We start from the raw sequence: 14,177 nt of genomic DNA on the forward strand, positions 1-14,177 counted from the left end.
CCGACAGCGAGATCTCGCCAGTCAACCGCGAGCCCTGCTTGGGTTTGATTGACCGGTGGGGTCAATTGACCCGCTGGGTCCCGCCTGTCTGTCTCTCTGGAGCGGTTTTGGGTGTAGATCCGGGTGCATCTAGCAAATAGGGTCGGCTGGATTTTCGTTTTAAAAGAAAAAGATTTCTGGAAAATGCTTTTAAAGGATTCTAAAATACATAGTTGCTGCTGTGGTGTCCCACTTTTGGTGAAACAAATTTCTATATGCTTCTTATTCTTAGATCTATAGTAGAAAAATATTGCATGTGGTTTTTGCGATACTTTTGTATAGGGTTTTATTTAATTCTTGTATTTGCTGTTATCTTAGAAAATGTCTAGTAAATAGAATAATTATTAGAAAAATATGGTTCTAGTTTTGTTAATCTCCTTTAGTGATGTACTTTGTAGGAAAAATATATGTCATGCATGTTCCATAGAGAAATATTGATGTGTAGTTCAAGTGCCTTTAATTAATGATTTTTGTTATTTTAATAGAGAGCAAAAATTGTATAAAACATGTGTATGATAATTTTTGTGCAGTGATTGTGTACTATGTAGAACATAGGAAAAATATTAAATCTATTGTTTGATACTTTTCATAATACAAAGTATTTTCATGCTCATATTTATGCCATAGCTTGTCATTTTTGTGTAGGCTATTTTACTTATCCAAATGCCATGAAAATTTTATGGTAGTCTACTTAGAATAGTACTATGCTACTGTAATTTTCTTAGATTTTTTTGTGCTACCAAAATAGGTGTTGCTGTTCAAACCTAGTTTCAATTAGGGTTTAATTAACCTTTTTAATGCATGTTTAGTTAATAATGTTTGCTTTGGTGTATCTTTGAAGCCTCTTAGCTTGCTGTGGTGACTTGGCATATTAGTACAGTGGTTGTAGTTGTAGTATAGTAGTACATGTTCTTGTATGATGTTGGCTACCTTGTAGAAGAGCTTTACTTCTACTATGTCCAATAAAGTTAAACATTTTCATCTACATTCCATGCATCATGATCATTACATGTCATCTCTCCGATGCACCTATGCATGAGCACTTATATATTTGCATCATATAGGATCGTAGGAGGAGTTGCTAGTAGCAGTTCAGGAAGAGCAGACCGGGACAGATCCACAAGAAATCCAGGCACAGGAGGTGCCAGAGGAAGAGGAGCAAGGAGAGGACTTGCCCGAGTGCGTGGATCATCAACCTAGTTCATTTGAACAAGGCAAGCCCCGGAGCATTCTAAGTCTCCTACTTTATAAAAGCAATTCTTTCTATATATGAGTTTATATATTGTTGCATTAAGTTGTAGGAGTTGATTGAAACCGTTGATGCATTTATTACTATTCTTGCCTACCTTATTACCCTTTTACCCTGTTAGGTTGGGATCGAATAACTGCTTAGCCTTGCTTAGACCGGTAGCGATCGGTGATTTTCGGTCACCCACATTTATAGGTGGTTACTGGAAGAATGTAGCTATGGGAAGAATGATATCCTAGAATTAACCATGTGTGATGGATAATTGGAGACCGGACGGAAAAGTTGGAGGCAACCAGATAGGGTTCTAGGGTGCTGTTAGTTTTCCATCTGTGTCGATTAAGAACCGATCGTTGCTCGTCCCTCTTGTCATGTTGAACATATGCCTCACATTTAGCTGGCCGAATAAAGTACCTTTCGACCGCGAAGGTAGTGACACTATTCGAGCTGGATAAACTCGGATTGGCAGACTGGTGCTGAAGGGGGTATGACGGGGATGCGAAGAGTGAGCCCAAGGTGCGTCCTGGCTATCGGGCGGTCCCTAGGTAGTGCGGTCTATGACTGTTATCCTGTGGTTACTTGGAAAGTATCATTAGTGATCTGTAGCTCACTTGATCGGTGAGTGTGGTTTGTGTGAGGAATAAATCACCAGCTGGTTAGGAATCGATTCAAATCACCATCGCTCCTGGATAGTGAGCACTTGACTCGAGCTACAGCATCGTAGTAATTATGATGGAACACTGATGGTTATCTGGATGGTATGGGATATGCTAAATCTAAGTTGGTAACTGGATGTTATTGGTTAATCAAGTGATTTCTATAGTATAGGTGCTTACCTAGATAGATAGGTCATAATAAAGATGATGCAAAGTACTTAAAATGGTTTCTTCATGATAGCTTATGCTTTCGCAAATGAGTCAGGTAGCCCACTAAAGAAAGCCTTGCATAATCCTTGGTGTCGCTTTATTTTGGTTTAAGACGGGTAAGTCTAGCTGAGTACCTTCTCGTACTCAGGGCGTTGTTCCCATTGTTGTTGCAGATGGTCAAATGTACTATGGCTATTGCATTAACTGCTTGTACCCGGCGATGGGCGACAACTAGGACCAAGGGCAATGGTCACTCCGTATCTCTCATCTGATTGCTTTTGTTGGAGATGACTACCTACTGGCACTGTATCTGAACCAAAAGTGTGTGTGTGGCTTTAAAACTATTTTGCTTCCGCTATTTCAGTTTGAACTTGGGTTGTAATAACTTTATGTTCTAAACTCCGATGTATCCAACTGTCATTGCAAACTTTATGTAACATGTGACGGTCCTTGCTAAACTTGTATGATCTTGGTTTGTATGTTGATTGGTTTGAAATCCTTCGTGGTTTCATGGACTACCGGGTTATACGAGCTTAAGTTTGCTAAATTATCTGCTTCGGTGGAAGATTTCCTTACTTAATCTCGTATAATTGGTTGGTTATATTACATGTGCTAGCCTACTAAAAATGTAAATCACCTACCACAATTCTAGTGACTATGATCTCTAAGCACACAAAGGCTACGTCACTACACTAAGTTAGTGTGCTCTCAAAGGCTAACTAATGAGACACACTAACCACTAGACCCGATACAAGCTTGCTCTCAAAACTAAGTACACTAAAGACGAAGCTACAGTAGAAATGTAAGTGCACAAGAAAGGGTGATGATGATTATACCGTCGTGTCGAGGAATTGAGCCAATCACAAGATGGAGCCAATCAATCAATCACAAGATAACCAAGAAATCCTCGAACAAGATGACACAAGATTTCTTTACCGAGGTTCACTTGCTTGCTGACAAGCTAGTCCTTGTTGTGGCGATTCACTCACTTGGAGGTTCACATGCTAATTGGCATCACACGCCAAACCCACAATCGGGTGCCGCACAACCAACATAAGGTGAGGGTCACATAAGCCACGAGCAATCTATTAGAGTATCTTTTGGCTCTCCCTCGGGGAAAGGTCAAGAACCCCTCACAACCACCACGATCGGAGCCAGAGACAATCACCAACCTCTGCTTGATGATCCTCACTGCTCCAAGCCATCTAGGTGGCGCCAACCACCAAGAATAACAAGCGAATCCCGCAGCGAAATACGAACACCAAGTGCCTCTAGATGCAATCACTCAAGCAATGCACTTGAATTCACTCCTAATCTCACAAAGATGATGAATCAATGATGGAGATGAGTGGGAGGGCTTCGGCTAAGCTCACAAGGTTGCTATGTCAATGCAAATGCCAAGAGAGTGAGCTTGAGCCGGCCATGGGGCTTAAATAGAAGCCCCATGAAATAGAGCCATTGGGCTCTCACTGCAGCCTGTTGCGGGGTGACCGGACGTGCCGATAAGATCGATCGGACGCATCAGCCCCAGCGTTCGGTCACCGATCGCTGTCCACATGTCCCGTGTGTTTAGCCTCGCGCGCATGATTCCAACTGTCAACTCGCTTCCTCGCGCGTGTTAAAGAATGACCGAATGCACCACACCGAGATCGAGGCACCAACCCAGCGACCTAACATGCCGATGGAATGACCGGACACTCCATCAACACGGAGTCCGATCACTTTCAAAGAGCATCTAGAGCCACACTTTCATGATCGGACGCATCCGAGGGAGCATGACCGGACTCAGGGTCGAGTCCGATTCTCACTACCGCTGCGCGCCAACAGTTTTGCCGCCACGTCATCATTGACCGGACCCAGAGGTTGCACATCCGATCATCTCCTCGCGCCAGCATCCGGTCAACCAGGTCGAGACCACGCCACTACTCCACTACTGACCGGACGCGCAGGTCCAGCGTCCGGTCCTGCGTCTGGTCAGCACAATGACCTCCTCGACTTCCCAAACTTCATCACCCTTGCTCAAATATGCCAACCACCAAGTGTATCACCTTGTGCATGTGTGTTAGCATATTTTCATAAATATTTTTAAGGGTGTTAGCACTCACTAGAATCTGAATGCATATGCAAACAATTAGAACATCTAGTGGCACTTTGATAACCGCATTTCGATATGAGTTTCACCCCTCTTAATAATATCGCTATTGATCCTAAATGTGATCATACTCGCTAAGTGTCTCGATCACCAAACCAAAAAGCTCCTATCAAGTTTCACCTTTGCCTTGAGCTTTTTATTTTTCTCTTTCTTCTTTTCTAACTCTAAGCACTTGATCATCACCATGGTCACACCATCATCATGATCTTCACCATTGCTCCACCACTTGGAAAAGTGCTACCTATCTCATGATTATTTTGATAACCTAGGTTAGCACTTAGAGTTTCATCAATTCACCAAAACCAAACTAGAGCTAACCAAACTAGAGCTTTTAATGTCCAATGATAGTATAGAGTCTGATCTCAAAACGTATTAATTAGAATAGATGACGCTATCTAAATCTTTGAGCCGCAAATCATCGTGTAAATGCAACAAGCTAGTACATATTTGTTAGTTACTAGATATAAATGATGATTCATTGCCCTAAATGTTTGTATTAAAAATAATGTTTCGTGGGGTTCAAGCCCCACACCTTGGGGATACAACAACCTAGCAGCATCATATTTGATTTATGTTGCTCCTAAAAATATTTAATTTTAAAGTCCCAACACACTGTATCATAACTAAAAAATAACAACTTTGTAACAGTAGGTAAAAGTCACTATGGCGACTAACAATGAGTTAGAGCATCTCCAAGAGAGTTGGATCTAACTTGCTATTTCTATTTTAGCTAACATGCAAGAAATCTGGCCTCCAACGGACTAACTAATGCCATTGCTATTCCATTTGACGAGCTATCCCATGAGAGCCGGAAGCCAAATTTAGCTGGTATGCCTTACTATATTAGCTCATGTGACACTGACAGCTAGTACCATATTTGTGTTGCTCCAAAATTCATTTCCTTTCTCCTCCTTTCACATAATATAGAGTGTGAGATACGGTTAGTCTGTTGGAGTGTGATGAATTATAGACAATTTTTATGGAGTGACTAGCCAAATGAAGATATGGAGTGTGAAATTTAGAATGTCTCTCAGAGACGCTCTTGGTATAAATCTATGTCAACTCTACCTCTCGGTCACTGTAAGTGGCATTGATATAAAGTTATACCAACCGATACCTTTTTGTTGACCAACAGCCAGACGCTCCAAAAGGATTTTTTTTACCAACAAGCTCGTTTAAATAGATCAAAAAGAAGAAAGCTAATTTATATTTAACTAGATATATGCCCAACGGCCCGTTGCATCGGGATCATTTTTTTTTGTTTTTTTTTGACTGAATCTCATTACTCGAACGTAGACACGTGAGCTCCGAAGATTTCGTTATAGACTCGGACACGTGAATCCGGTCTTCGTATTAGAACCGGGTAGGACGTGGATGCGTGAGCTCCGAGTAAAGAATAATTCATATTGAACGTGGATATATGAGCAGGACCGAGATTTGATATCACCGGGTAGAAGATTACTTTAGAATTTTTTTAGGTGTAGAGAAGAGAAGAGATAGAGATAGAGATTATTATACAATAGACCCCAAAAAAGATTATTTTGGAATCCATGTTAATGCATTTATCACTACAGGATTTGTTCATAAGATCAAGTTTAGAATGTTATAACGAATAGTGATCACTACATACTAAATTCCACAAATCCTTGCTTATTGTTACACATAGCTCATATTGTTCATGGAAGCCATCAAACAACGAATAGAAGCTCACAGTTGACAACAACTTATGATACACCGATACAGGATACTGATACGCCGACACGGATACGGTGATATGGTGATACGGCAATATCCAAAAACAAGGATACACCGATACAACAAGTATATATTACCAAAAAAATCAGAATGTACCTGCTCAAACACTTTTCGCTTTATAGCAGAATAATTAACAAATAAAAATGACAAAAGATATGACACATCAGAGATAGATAGGTAGTCTGATAATGCATCAAAGATAGCATAGTAAATATTAAGGTTTTAACAATTAGAGATAAGCTAGCGCCATAAAGCATCGAAAACAACATGGTACTTGGTTTTAAAGTTTAATAGCACAACAACATATTATAGGGTACAAGACACAAGGCCAAATTTAAGACTGAACTTGTGTAAATGGACCACAAAACTGGACTATTGAGTAATGAGATGATGGGCTTCAGTACGAGGGGTTATGGGCTATGAAGTATCGGAGAAGTATCGACAGAGTACTGGAATTAAATTTATTATTTGTTCGATGATATTTTCTGAAACTTCCCAACCATATCAGAGCCGTATCGGGACGAATCAGTTTCTGATTTGTATCTCGACATCAATACGGCACCTAGGTGAAGTTTGGGTGCATCCTAGACAACAACGAAGCTAGCTATATGGATTTTCTAGCTGCACGGCCATTAGCATTTTGATACCCTTGCTGCTGACAAAATAATGCCTAGCAACTCCTAGAAGTTCCTGAAATCAAATTTGGCATGGTCACCCTGTTTGTTTCGCTGAAATCTGGCTTATACTCATTTGTTGTGAGAGAAAAATATTGTTCGTTCGCTGAAAAGTACTACTGAAATCCTCTGTTCTCAACGCATAGAAGCAAAAGATAATATAACATCATGCACAATGTCACTTACCTTGCAACAAAGACAAACAATAAAGCGCCACAAGTAACTAATATGGAAAAGGCAAGCGCTCGGACATCTGGACGGGGGCTAGCGTCCGGACGCCCTTGCCGCACGCCTACGCTGCTTCACATGGGGCCTGCGTTGTTTCGTGTGCTATGCCCGCACCGTGTCCCGCGCCTCCGTCTCGCGCGCCCACTCCATGTCCCGCGCCGCTCCATCTCGATCTGCGCCTGCACGGTATCCCACTTGTGCCCCCTCCACACCCACGTGCATGCAGGCAGGGCCAACTACAAATGGGTCCCACTGCAACATGTGCAACCCCAGATTTACTTTTGTAACATCTAGAGAAAACATTTGCCACATACGTCTGAAACAGTTGAAACACTTGCAACATACGTCTAAAATAGTTGAAACACTTGCAACATACGTCTGAAACACTTGCGAAACACCAGAAAAATCTTGAAAACCACATGTGTAGTCATTGCAAACATTGCAAATATTCAGATGAAACCACTTGCAACATATGTATGAAAACATTTGAAACACTTTCACACACACACACACACACACACACACACACACACACACACACAAACTTTTAGAATCTACACTTGAAACATACATGTATAGCCATTGCAACATGTGCAACATCCCGATCAACATCGATGTAAAACACTTGTAACACACCTTTAAAACACCTGAAATACTTGAAACATACGCTTGCAACATACGTTTTCCAATGTAATATAACCTTGCTGCTTGGACGAATGGAGGCTCATCGTTGCGGAGTCAACACCGGTGCAGAGTTTGATGGCGGCGCATGGAGCTCGCCGGAGCGCCAACGGACGCACTGCGCTGGGCGAGCACCTGCGCGAGGAGCAACTAGTGAGCACGCGCGGCCTCCTCAGCTAGCACCCCTTGCAGCACCCCTAGCGAGCGGCCAGCAGCCTACGAACACCCCCTGTCTGGCGAGCATGAGCACCACTTGCTGCGACAGCAGCTTGCAAGTACCCCCTGGTTGGCAAGCACGCGAGTTTGAGATGAGGAAAAGAGTCACATGCTCCACGATGGAGAGACAAGAGTCACATGCTCCACAATGGAGAGACGGAAGGAGAGAGAGAGAGAGAGAGAGAGAGAGAGAGAGAGAGAGGAGATGGAATCGGAGAGGATAAGTCTGGCCATCCACCTGACGGGAGTAAATATTTGTGTGGTGATAAAATAGGTGGACCACGTGAGGCTATATAGCATCCGTTAGTCCGGGCGTGGGACGGACATCCCCGGTCGAGCATTTCTAAACAATATTGACTTGAGTATCTTGTATAAGAGGACAGAGTGTATCTACGCGCGGCCTCCTCAGCGAAGAATAGTCAAACTAAGAAGATATCTCTGTTTTGAACTGTTTTTAGTTCTTTATTTAAGGTATGATGAGCTTTTTCAAAAACTTTAGTATAACAAAACTATGGTGGCCCTGCTCGCTGCAGCTTATTTTAGCTGCAGCTGTAGTTATGGCTGCAAGAAATCAACTGCTATCTACTTTAGCTATAACTACAAAAAGTCGCAGATGCAGCCAAAAAAAGCCACAGCGAGCTGACTGGGTTTTATAAGCCAAAGAGACACAAAACCGTGGTTTAGAAAAAAGAGGTTATGATTGGAGTTTCTACTCCAAAAAGACTATAGTTTTGAGAAAAGCATGGTTTTAGAGACAACGAGATTTGTTGCATTCAAACAACTAGTAGCTTTTAAAAACCAAAGTATTTTGTAAAACTATATTATTTCTCCAATACTTCAAAAATATTTTGTATCCAAACGGGGCCTCCTAGGGACCAGGCCAAAATGTTGCTCTATGCAACAGGAAAGGAGGTTCCCTGGTTTTTAAACTCTCGTTAAAGGTCATATCCGAAGAGGTGGAGATCCAGTAGAAAAAGATTTGGAGTAATAGTTGTTCGACAATACTTGCGTTTGCAGTTGATGGATTCTTACCTTGTGATGCAGGATGGAGGAACTCGTCATAGTGTGAAAATTGTCTCCATTCTAACCTCTGCACCCGACGGCTGATAAACAAAGAAATAAATTCAGAGGCAACGGTCTATCCAAAGAAACAAGATGGAAACTGGGAAATTGGCTCCTTTTTAAGTGCGCCATGACGGCACAATTCACAAGTTGCACATTCCGAGGGCAAAACATGCATGGATATGTGCTTCTCTAGCAAGTCTCATAATTCTAGGCTAGAGCTGAGTACAAATGTACAACTTATAACCCTTCCAATGATCCCATATGCATCTCACGAAATTTACGCTGGCAATTCGGCTAGTTTTGGTCTTTTGGATGACACTGTATACAGATATCTGGTACGTATATCAAATTATTATAATTGGCTGCTACATACGGTCTTAGAACACGACGAAAGAATTGGCCATGTCATACTTCATCTTCTCCAAGTTCGGCGAGACGGCGAACTGGATCATGGGCGGCGGTCCACAGGCAAGGGCCAGCGTATCACCACCTTCCGGAACGTGCTCCCGCAGGACGGCCTCCGTGACGAAGCCGACGCTGTACTTCCACCCCTCCTCGGGGCGCTTCACCTGGTCGATCACGTACCACACCTTGAGCCTGTCCGGGTACTCGGCCGCCCACCGGTCGAGCTCGTCGCGGAGGAGGATGTCGTCCTCCGTCCGGTTGGCGTACACGAGGTGCATCTCCGTCTGGTCCTCCGGCTGGTCGCGCAGCACGGCCTGGATGACCTGGTACATGGGCGTGATCCCGCTCCCGCCGCAGATCATCGCGAGGCGCCTCGCATGGCGCTGCTCGCCGTTGATCACGAAGCTGCCGCGGCCGGTGTACTCCACGTGGCCGAGCGGGCCCTTGACATCGATGTAGGAGCCGAGGGGGAGCGAGTCCAGGTACTGCGTCATGAGCCCGCCGTTGGGGAACTTTGGGTGCTCGTTCTTGAAGTAGACCTTGACGAGGAGGTCGAAGTGGCCGATCTCGTCCACCATGCTCGTCGGCGTGTACGCCCGCATGCAGAGCTTCCCGTCGATGGTGGCGCAGACGAAGATGTGCTTGCCGATGGGGAGACCGAGCACCTGGTCGGACGACGGCAGGGCGAAGCGGAAGAGGCGGACGTCGCGGGACAGCTCCTTCTTGCCGACGAGGCGGCAGTGGATCTTGTCGCGCGGGTTGGAGAGCGCGACGGGGGCATTGGGGGCCTTGCTGGAGGCCTCGCGGATGGGCGCGAGGTGGGACAGCACGGCAGAGCCGCCGTGGACGGAGTTGTCGGAGCTGTAGCCGGTGCCGGTGGTGATGAGCTCGCCGATGCGGTAGGTGTCGAGGAGCGCCTTGGCCTTGTCGGAGTGGATGGCGTCGAACTCCTCGGTGCAGTCGGTTCCCGCGTTGATGAGGATGCTGTCGGCGCCGCCCGGGTGGTCCCTGAGGAACCTGGTGCAGTCGTAGACGTGGCCGTGCACCACGATCCACGCCGACTCCTGCGACGCGTGCTTGCGCACCTCCGACATGGTGAACTGCTTGCCGTCGCTGGTGTTCATGAAGGGCGTGGACGTGCTGCGCTTCAGCCCCGGCGCCGCGGCCTCCGCCGTCTCCAGGTGCTTCTGCCGCGCCATCCACCCGCCGGACTGGTTGCCCGGCTGCGTCGGGTGCTCGAACACCAGCCCGATCTCGCCCCTGTGCGGACGGCACACGTTCACCTTCACCTTGAACCAGCAGTTGTTCATCATCCCCTGTACGTTTCGAACAAAATCCATCACAGATCGAGCATCATCATCAGAACAATCCACCAGAAACAGAACTACGTACCATGAGGTTCCATATGAGCTTCTCGGGCTGGGTGTTGAGCGACTGGTCCCATGCGCGCACGGCGATCTCCTTGGTGCCGAGGAGGTCCAGGACCTCCAGCTCGACGGACCAGAAGCACCAGCACCAGTACTTGCCGTACTTGTTGGGCTTCTCCGGGTGGTCGAGGTCGCACACCAGCCATGTCTCGCCGCCGTCCAGCGTCACCTCCACCCGCGTCACCTTCTTGCCGCCGCCTACGCCATACCAAAACAAGCACCGAGAAAAGTCGTAAGCTTCATCATGGCTCACCTACCTACCACCACTCTCCGTCGCTTTCACCATGAGTACGTCTCTTTTACTGTCGACAGCATCTCCTCCTCCTCCTATACTACTAGGTAAAATAAAAGTAAAGATACGGTAGTAAAAGGTAACTCAAGTCCAGATAGACATGAGATCTTTATTTTAGCTGGGATTGGTCACTGAAATCGCGCCACCTTTAGACCACGGAAGGATGGACTTTGTTTGTCCTGTGTTCACCAGCCGGCACCAGGTGCAACCTCTATGTCGGCACTACAGGTCCACAGGCCACAGCGCACAGGTATACCGACAAAACAACACTAGTGACAGCTTATTCCTTTTCAACCTCTGACATTGCCAAAAGCAACATTTTTGGCGGTGTTCAATCGAACAGCCTTTGGATGCACCGAAGTGGCAACTCCGGTTTCATGCATGCATGCTTTCTGAAGCAGAAAAAGGCAAAGCACACATGCATGGGGCATAGGCGCATAGCAAACTGCCAAAACTTGTGCATGGTTTTCCAGCACCCGGTTCCCACAAAGCTACTTCTATAATCTATGGGACTGTGTTTGAATCTGGGCTGGTGAAGTAGTATAAATCTTGAAAGGTCCCTACTTGTTTGCACATCACTGTTTAGTATCCTCGGTGCCTCATGTCATGCATCAAGACTTCCTCAACAGTCAAACTAAAGTTAAGTGTTATTACCAAATTAAAAGTGCAGGCATTTCTTGTTACGTCATGTATACCTTTTAAGTTTGATATTGTCAACCTTCATGAAAGAATCAATCTATGTGGTTTGTGAGATATATATATGGCATTGGCAGTTTAATGTTTAAGATCTTTGTGGTGCTGTAATTGTTTGTCGATCATCAGAATTTTCAAACTGAAACTGCTTAATTGAGATGCTGGCACAATAAAAGTGTTTGTAAAGCAAATTATCAAAAGGTTTAAAGCTGCTTATTGTATTAGGTGAAATTTAAAAATTGTTTGGGAAAGGCCTTTTCAGGCATGTCCTTTCATGGCACCACTAGTCGTTCATGCATGTCTCCTAGTCAGTTTTTTTTCCTTGTCTTGACTTAAGAATATGGCAATATGACATGCTAGCTAGTCTAAGCTGCATCGCTCTATCTTGTTTAGTATCTTTAGGTCAAACAGAGCTACGGGAGATAACAATGGATGAGAGATACTCCTGTTTATTCAGCTATATATGCATGGTAGCAGTACAAGCTTTCCAAGAACCCAAGTAGTATCAAGGATCATACAAGGTTGCACAGGCATATTCAATTTGTACCAGCTAATAAGTACTACTAAGTCGTATGTCAAAAGTAGGAAAAGTCAGCGACCGTATGTATAGGAGTACGTAGGACTTACCGGAGTAGGCGTATCCTTTCATGGTGTAGCCGCGCTGTGTGGTAATGACGTTGATGGGCAGGATCTCGTCGTGCCCCGGCGTCGTGATCACCGAGTTTATGTTCAGCTCGTTGATGATGTACTCCTGCTTGTACCACCACGCTGCTCATCATTTGCAATACATAGCAAAATCAGACATTGGATCTTCCGTGTTTCGCCGAGAGATGTTCCAATTCGATTATTGGTGTAAGTAAACATTAATCACCTTCTGCGTTGGCGAGCTCGGCGTCGACGTGCGATGGCAGGACGCGGTTGTCCTTGTAATGGTAGTAGTTGTCGGACTCGGCGGGGGTGACGATGATGCGCTTGAGCCACTTGACCATGCGGCCGCCGATGCAGCCGGGGATGATGACGCGGACCGGGAAGCCGTGGTCCGGCAGCAGCGGCTCGCCGTTCTGCATGTAGGCGAGCATGATGTCCCGCGACGGGTCCAGCGCCCACTCGCGCGTGACGCTGGTGCCGTACTTGGAAGACCCGCCGCCGCCGCCGCCGCCCCCCGGGAGGTCCTCGTCGCCCTCGAAGCAGACGTGGAGCGCGCCGCCGGGGCCGCTGTGGCGGGGCATGATGCCGCACCGACGGAGCACGTCGCGGAGGCGCGCGCCGCGCCACACGGACGTGGACACCCCCGCGGCGCCCCAGTTAAAGCCCACCGTCTGCCGCACCATGTTCTGCTCCTTGCGCCGGTTGCCCGCGCAGGCCAGCGTGACGGGGATCTCCACGGCGGGGAAGTCCCGGGCCAGCTCCTCCATGGTGAGCCGCGCGGGCCGCCTGACGAGGCCCGTCACCTCCACGGTCCACGTCGCCCAGTCCCCGCGCGGCACGGCGCCGTGGTTGCGCACGTAGTGTAGCGGCGCTGGGGTGATGAAGCCGTGGTGCATCAGCCGCGCCAGCGGCGGCTCGCAGTTGAGCGGGTGCTTCCCCGTCAGCCGGACCAGGGACGGGTTGCGCTCGATCCACGCGTCCGCGGTGCCTTCGTCGCGCGCGTCGTGCACCGCGGGCTCCACTTCCAGCTGCATGTGCGAGCCGTACAGCGAGCGCCAGTCCTCCTGCTCGTCGTCCTCGTCCTCGTCCGCCGCGTCGTCCAGCTTGTTGTTGCGGGGCGGGGAGACGAGGGGAGGGAAGCCGCAGCCGCGCACGGGCGAGTCGGCGCGCCGCGGGATGTGGCTCGCCGGAGGAGGGTACGCCTTGGCGCCGTTCGTGGCGACGCGCACCGGCGCGGAGCCCGGCTCGAGACGGCCGAACTGCCGGGGCTCGACAGCGGCCATTTCAGTTCACGGAAAGGTGTTGCCTGCGTTCTGGTTTCTGGCTCCTGGTGATGAGCCAGTAGTTGCAGCTGGCCTGAAAAGGCTGGAAGAGGCTCGGTATTGTTGTTGTCTGCAAGGCAGCGCGACAGGCGTGTGTATATATACACACGAGCGTAGATGCTCCCGCGTGACATGGCGCCTCAAAGTGTGCGCCACAAGTTTTTCTACACCCAGCAGACCAGCCAGCACACTAACGCAGTAACGCTCGGTACGTACTTAATTTGGGTTGCACTCCTCGACGCCATGTTGATTTTGTGATTATTGACTGCCTTTGAAGTACTATTTGTCATTGATCCTATTTGATCCATTAGCTACTTTTTTTTTCGCGATCAGGCCATAGCCTGTTAATAGCTTACTAGTTGGATCCATTAGCTACTAGTAATAGTTAGCTAGTTAATAGCTTATACCTAATAGCTAGCTAAATATTAGTTGCTATTGAGTCAAAAAAAATTAGCTGCTGTTAGCTAG

General features: G+C 47.0%; 1 protein-coding gene across 1 annotated transcript; it reads right to left on the reverse strand.

Annotated features, from left to right (window-relative positions):
• Positions 1–8,996: 8,996 nt before the first annotated feature.
• On the reverse strand, positions 8,997–13,789 carry LOC136498981 (nitrate reductase [NADH] 1). The gene is made up of 4 exons (XM_066494676.1): positions 12,611–13,789; positions 12,367–12,507; positions 10,720–10,952; positions 8,997–10,643 (listed from the first exon to the last, which is right to left on the reverse strand). Exons 1-4 carry the CDS (start codon positions 13,668–13,670, stop codon positions 9,300–9,302), a joined length of 2,778 nt encoding a protein of 925 aa, XP_066350773.1. The 5' UTR covers positions 13,671–13,789; the 3' UTR covers positions 8,997–9,299.
• Positions 13,790–14,177: the final 388 nt, after the last annotated feature.

Source organism: Miscanthus floridulus, chromosome 13, assembly GCF_019320115.1.
Source record: "Miscanthus floridulus cultivar M001 chromosome 13, ASM1932011v1, whole genome shotgun sequence".
Classification (NCBI taxonomy): domain Eukaryota; kingdom Viridiplantae; phylum Streptophyta; class Magnoliopsida; order Poales; family Poaceae; genus Miscanthus; species Miscanthus floridulus.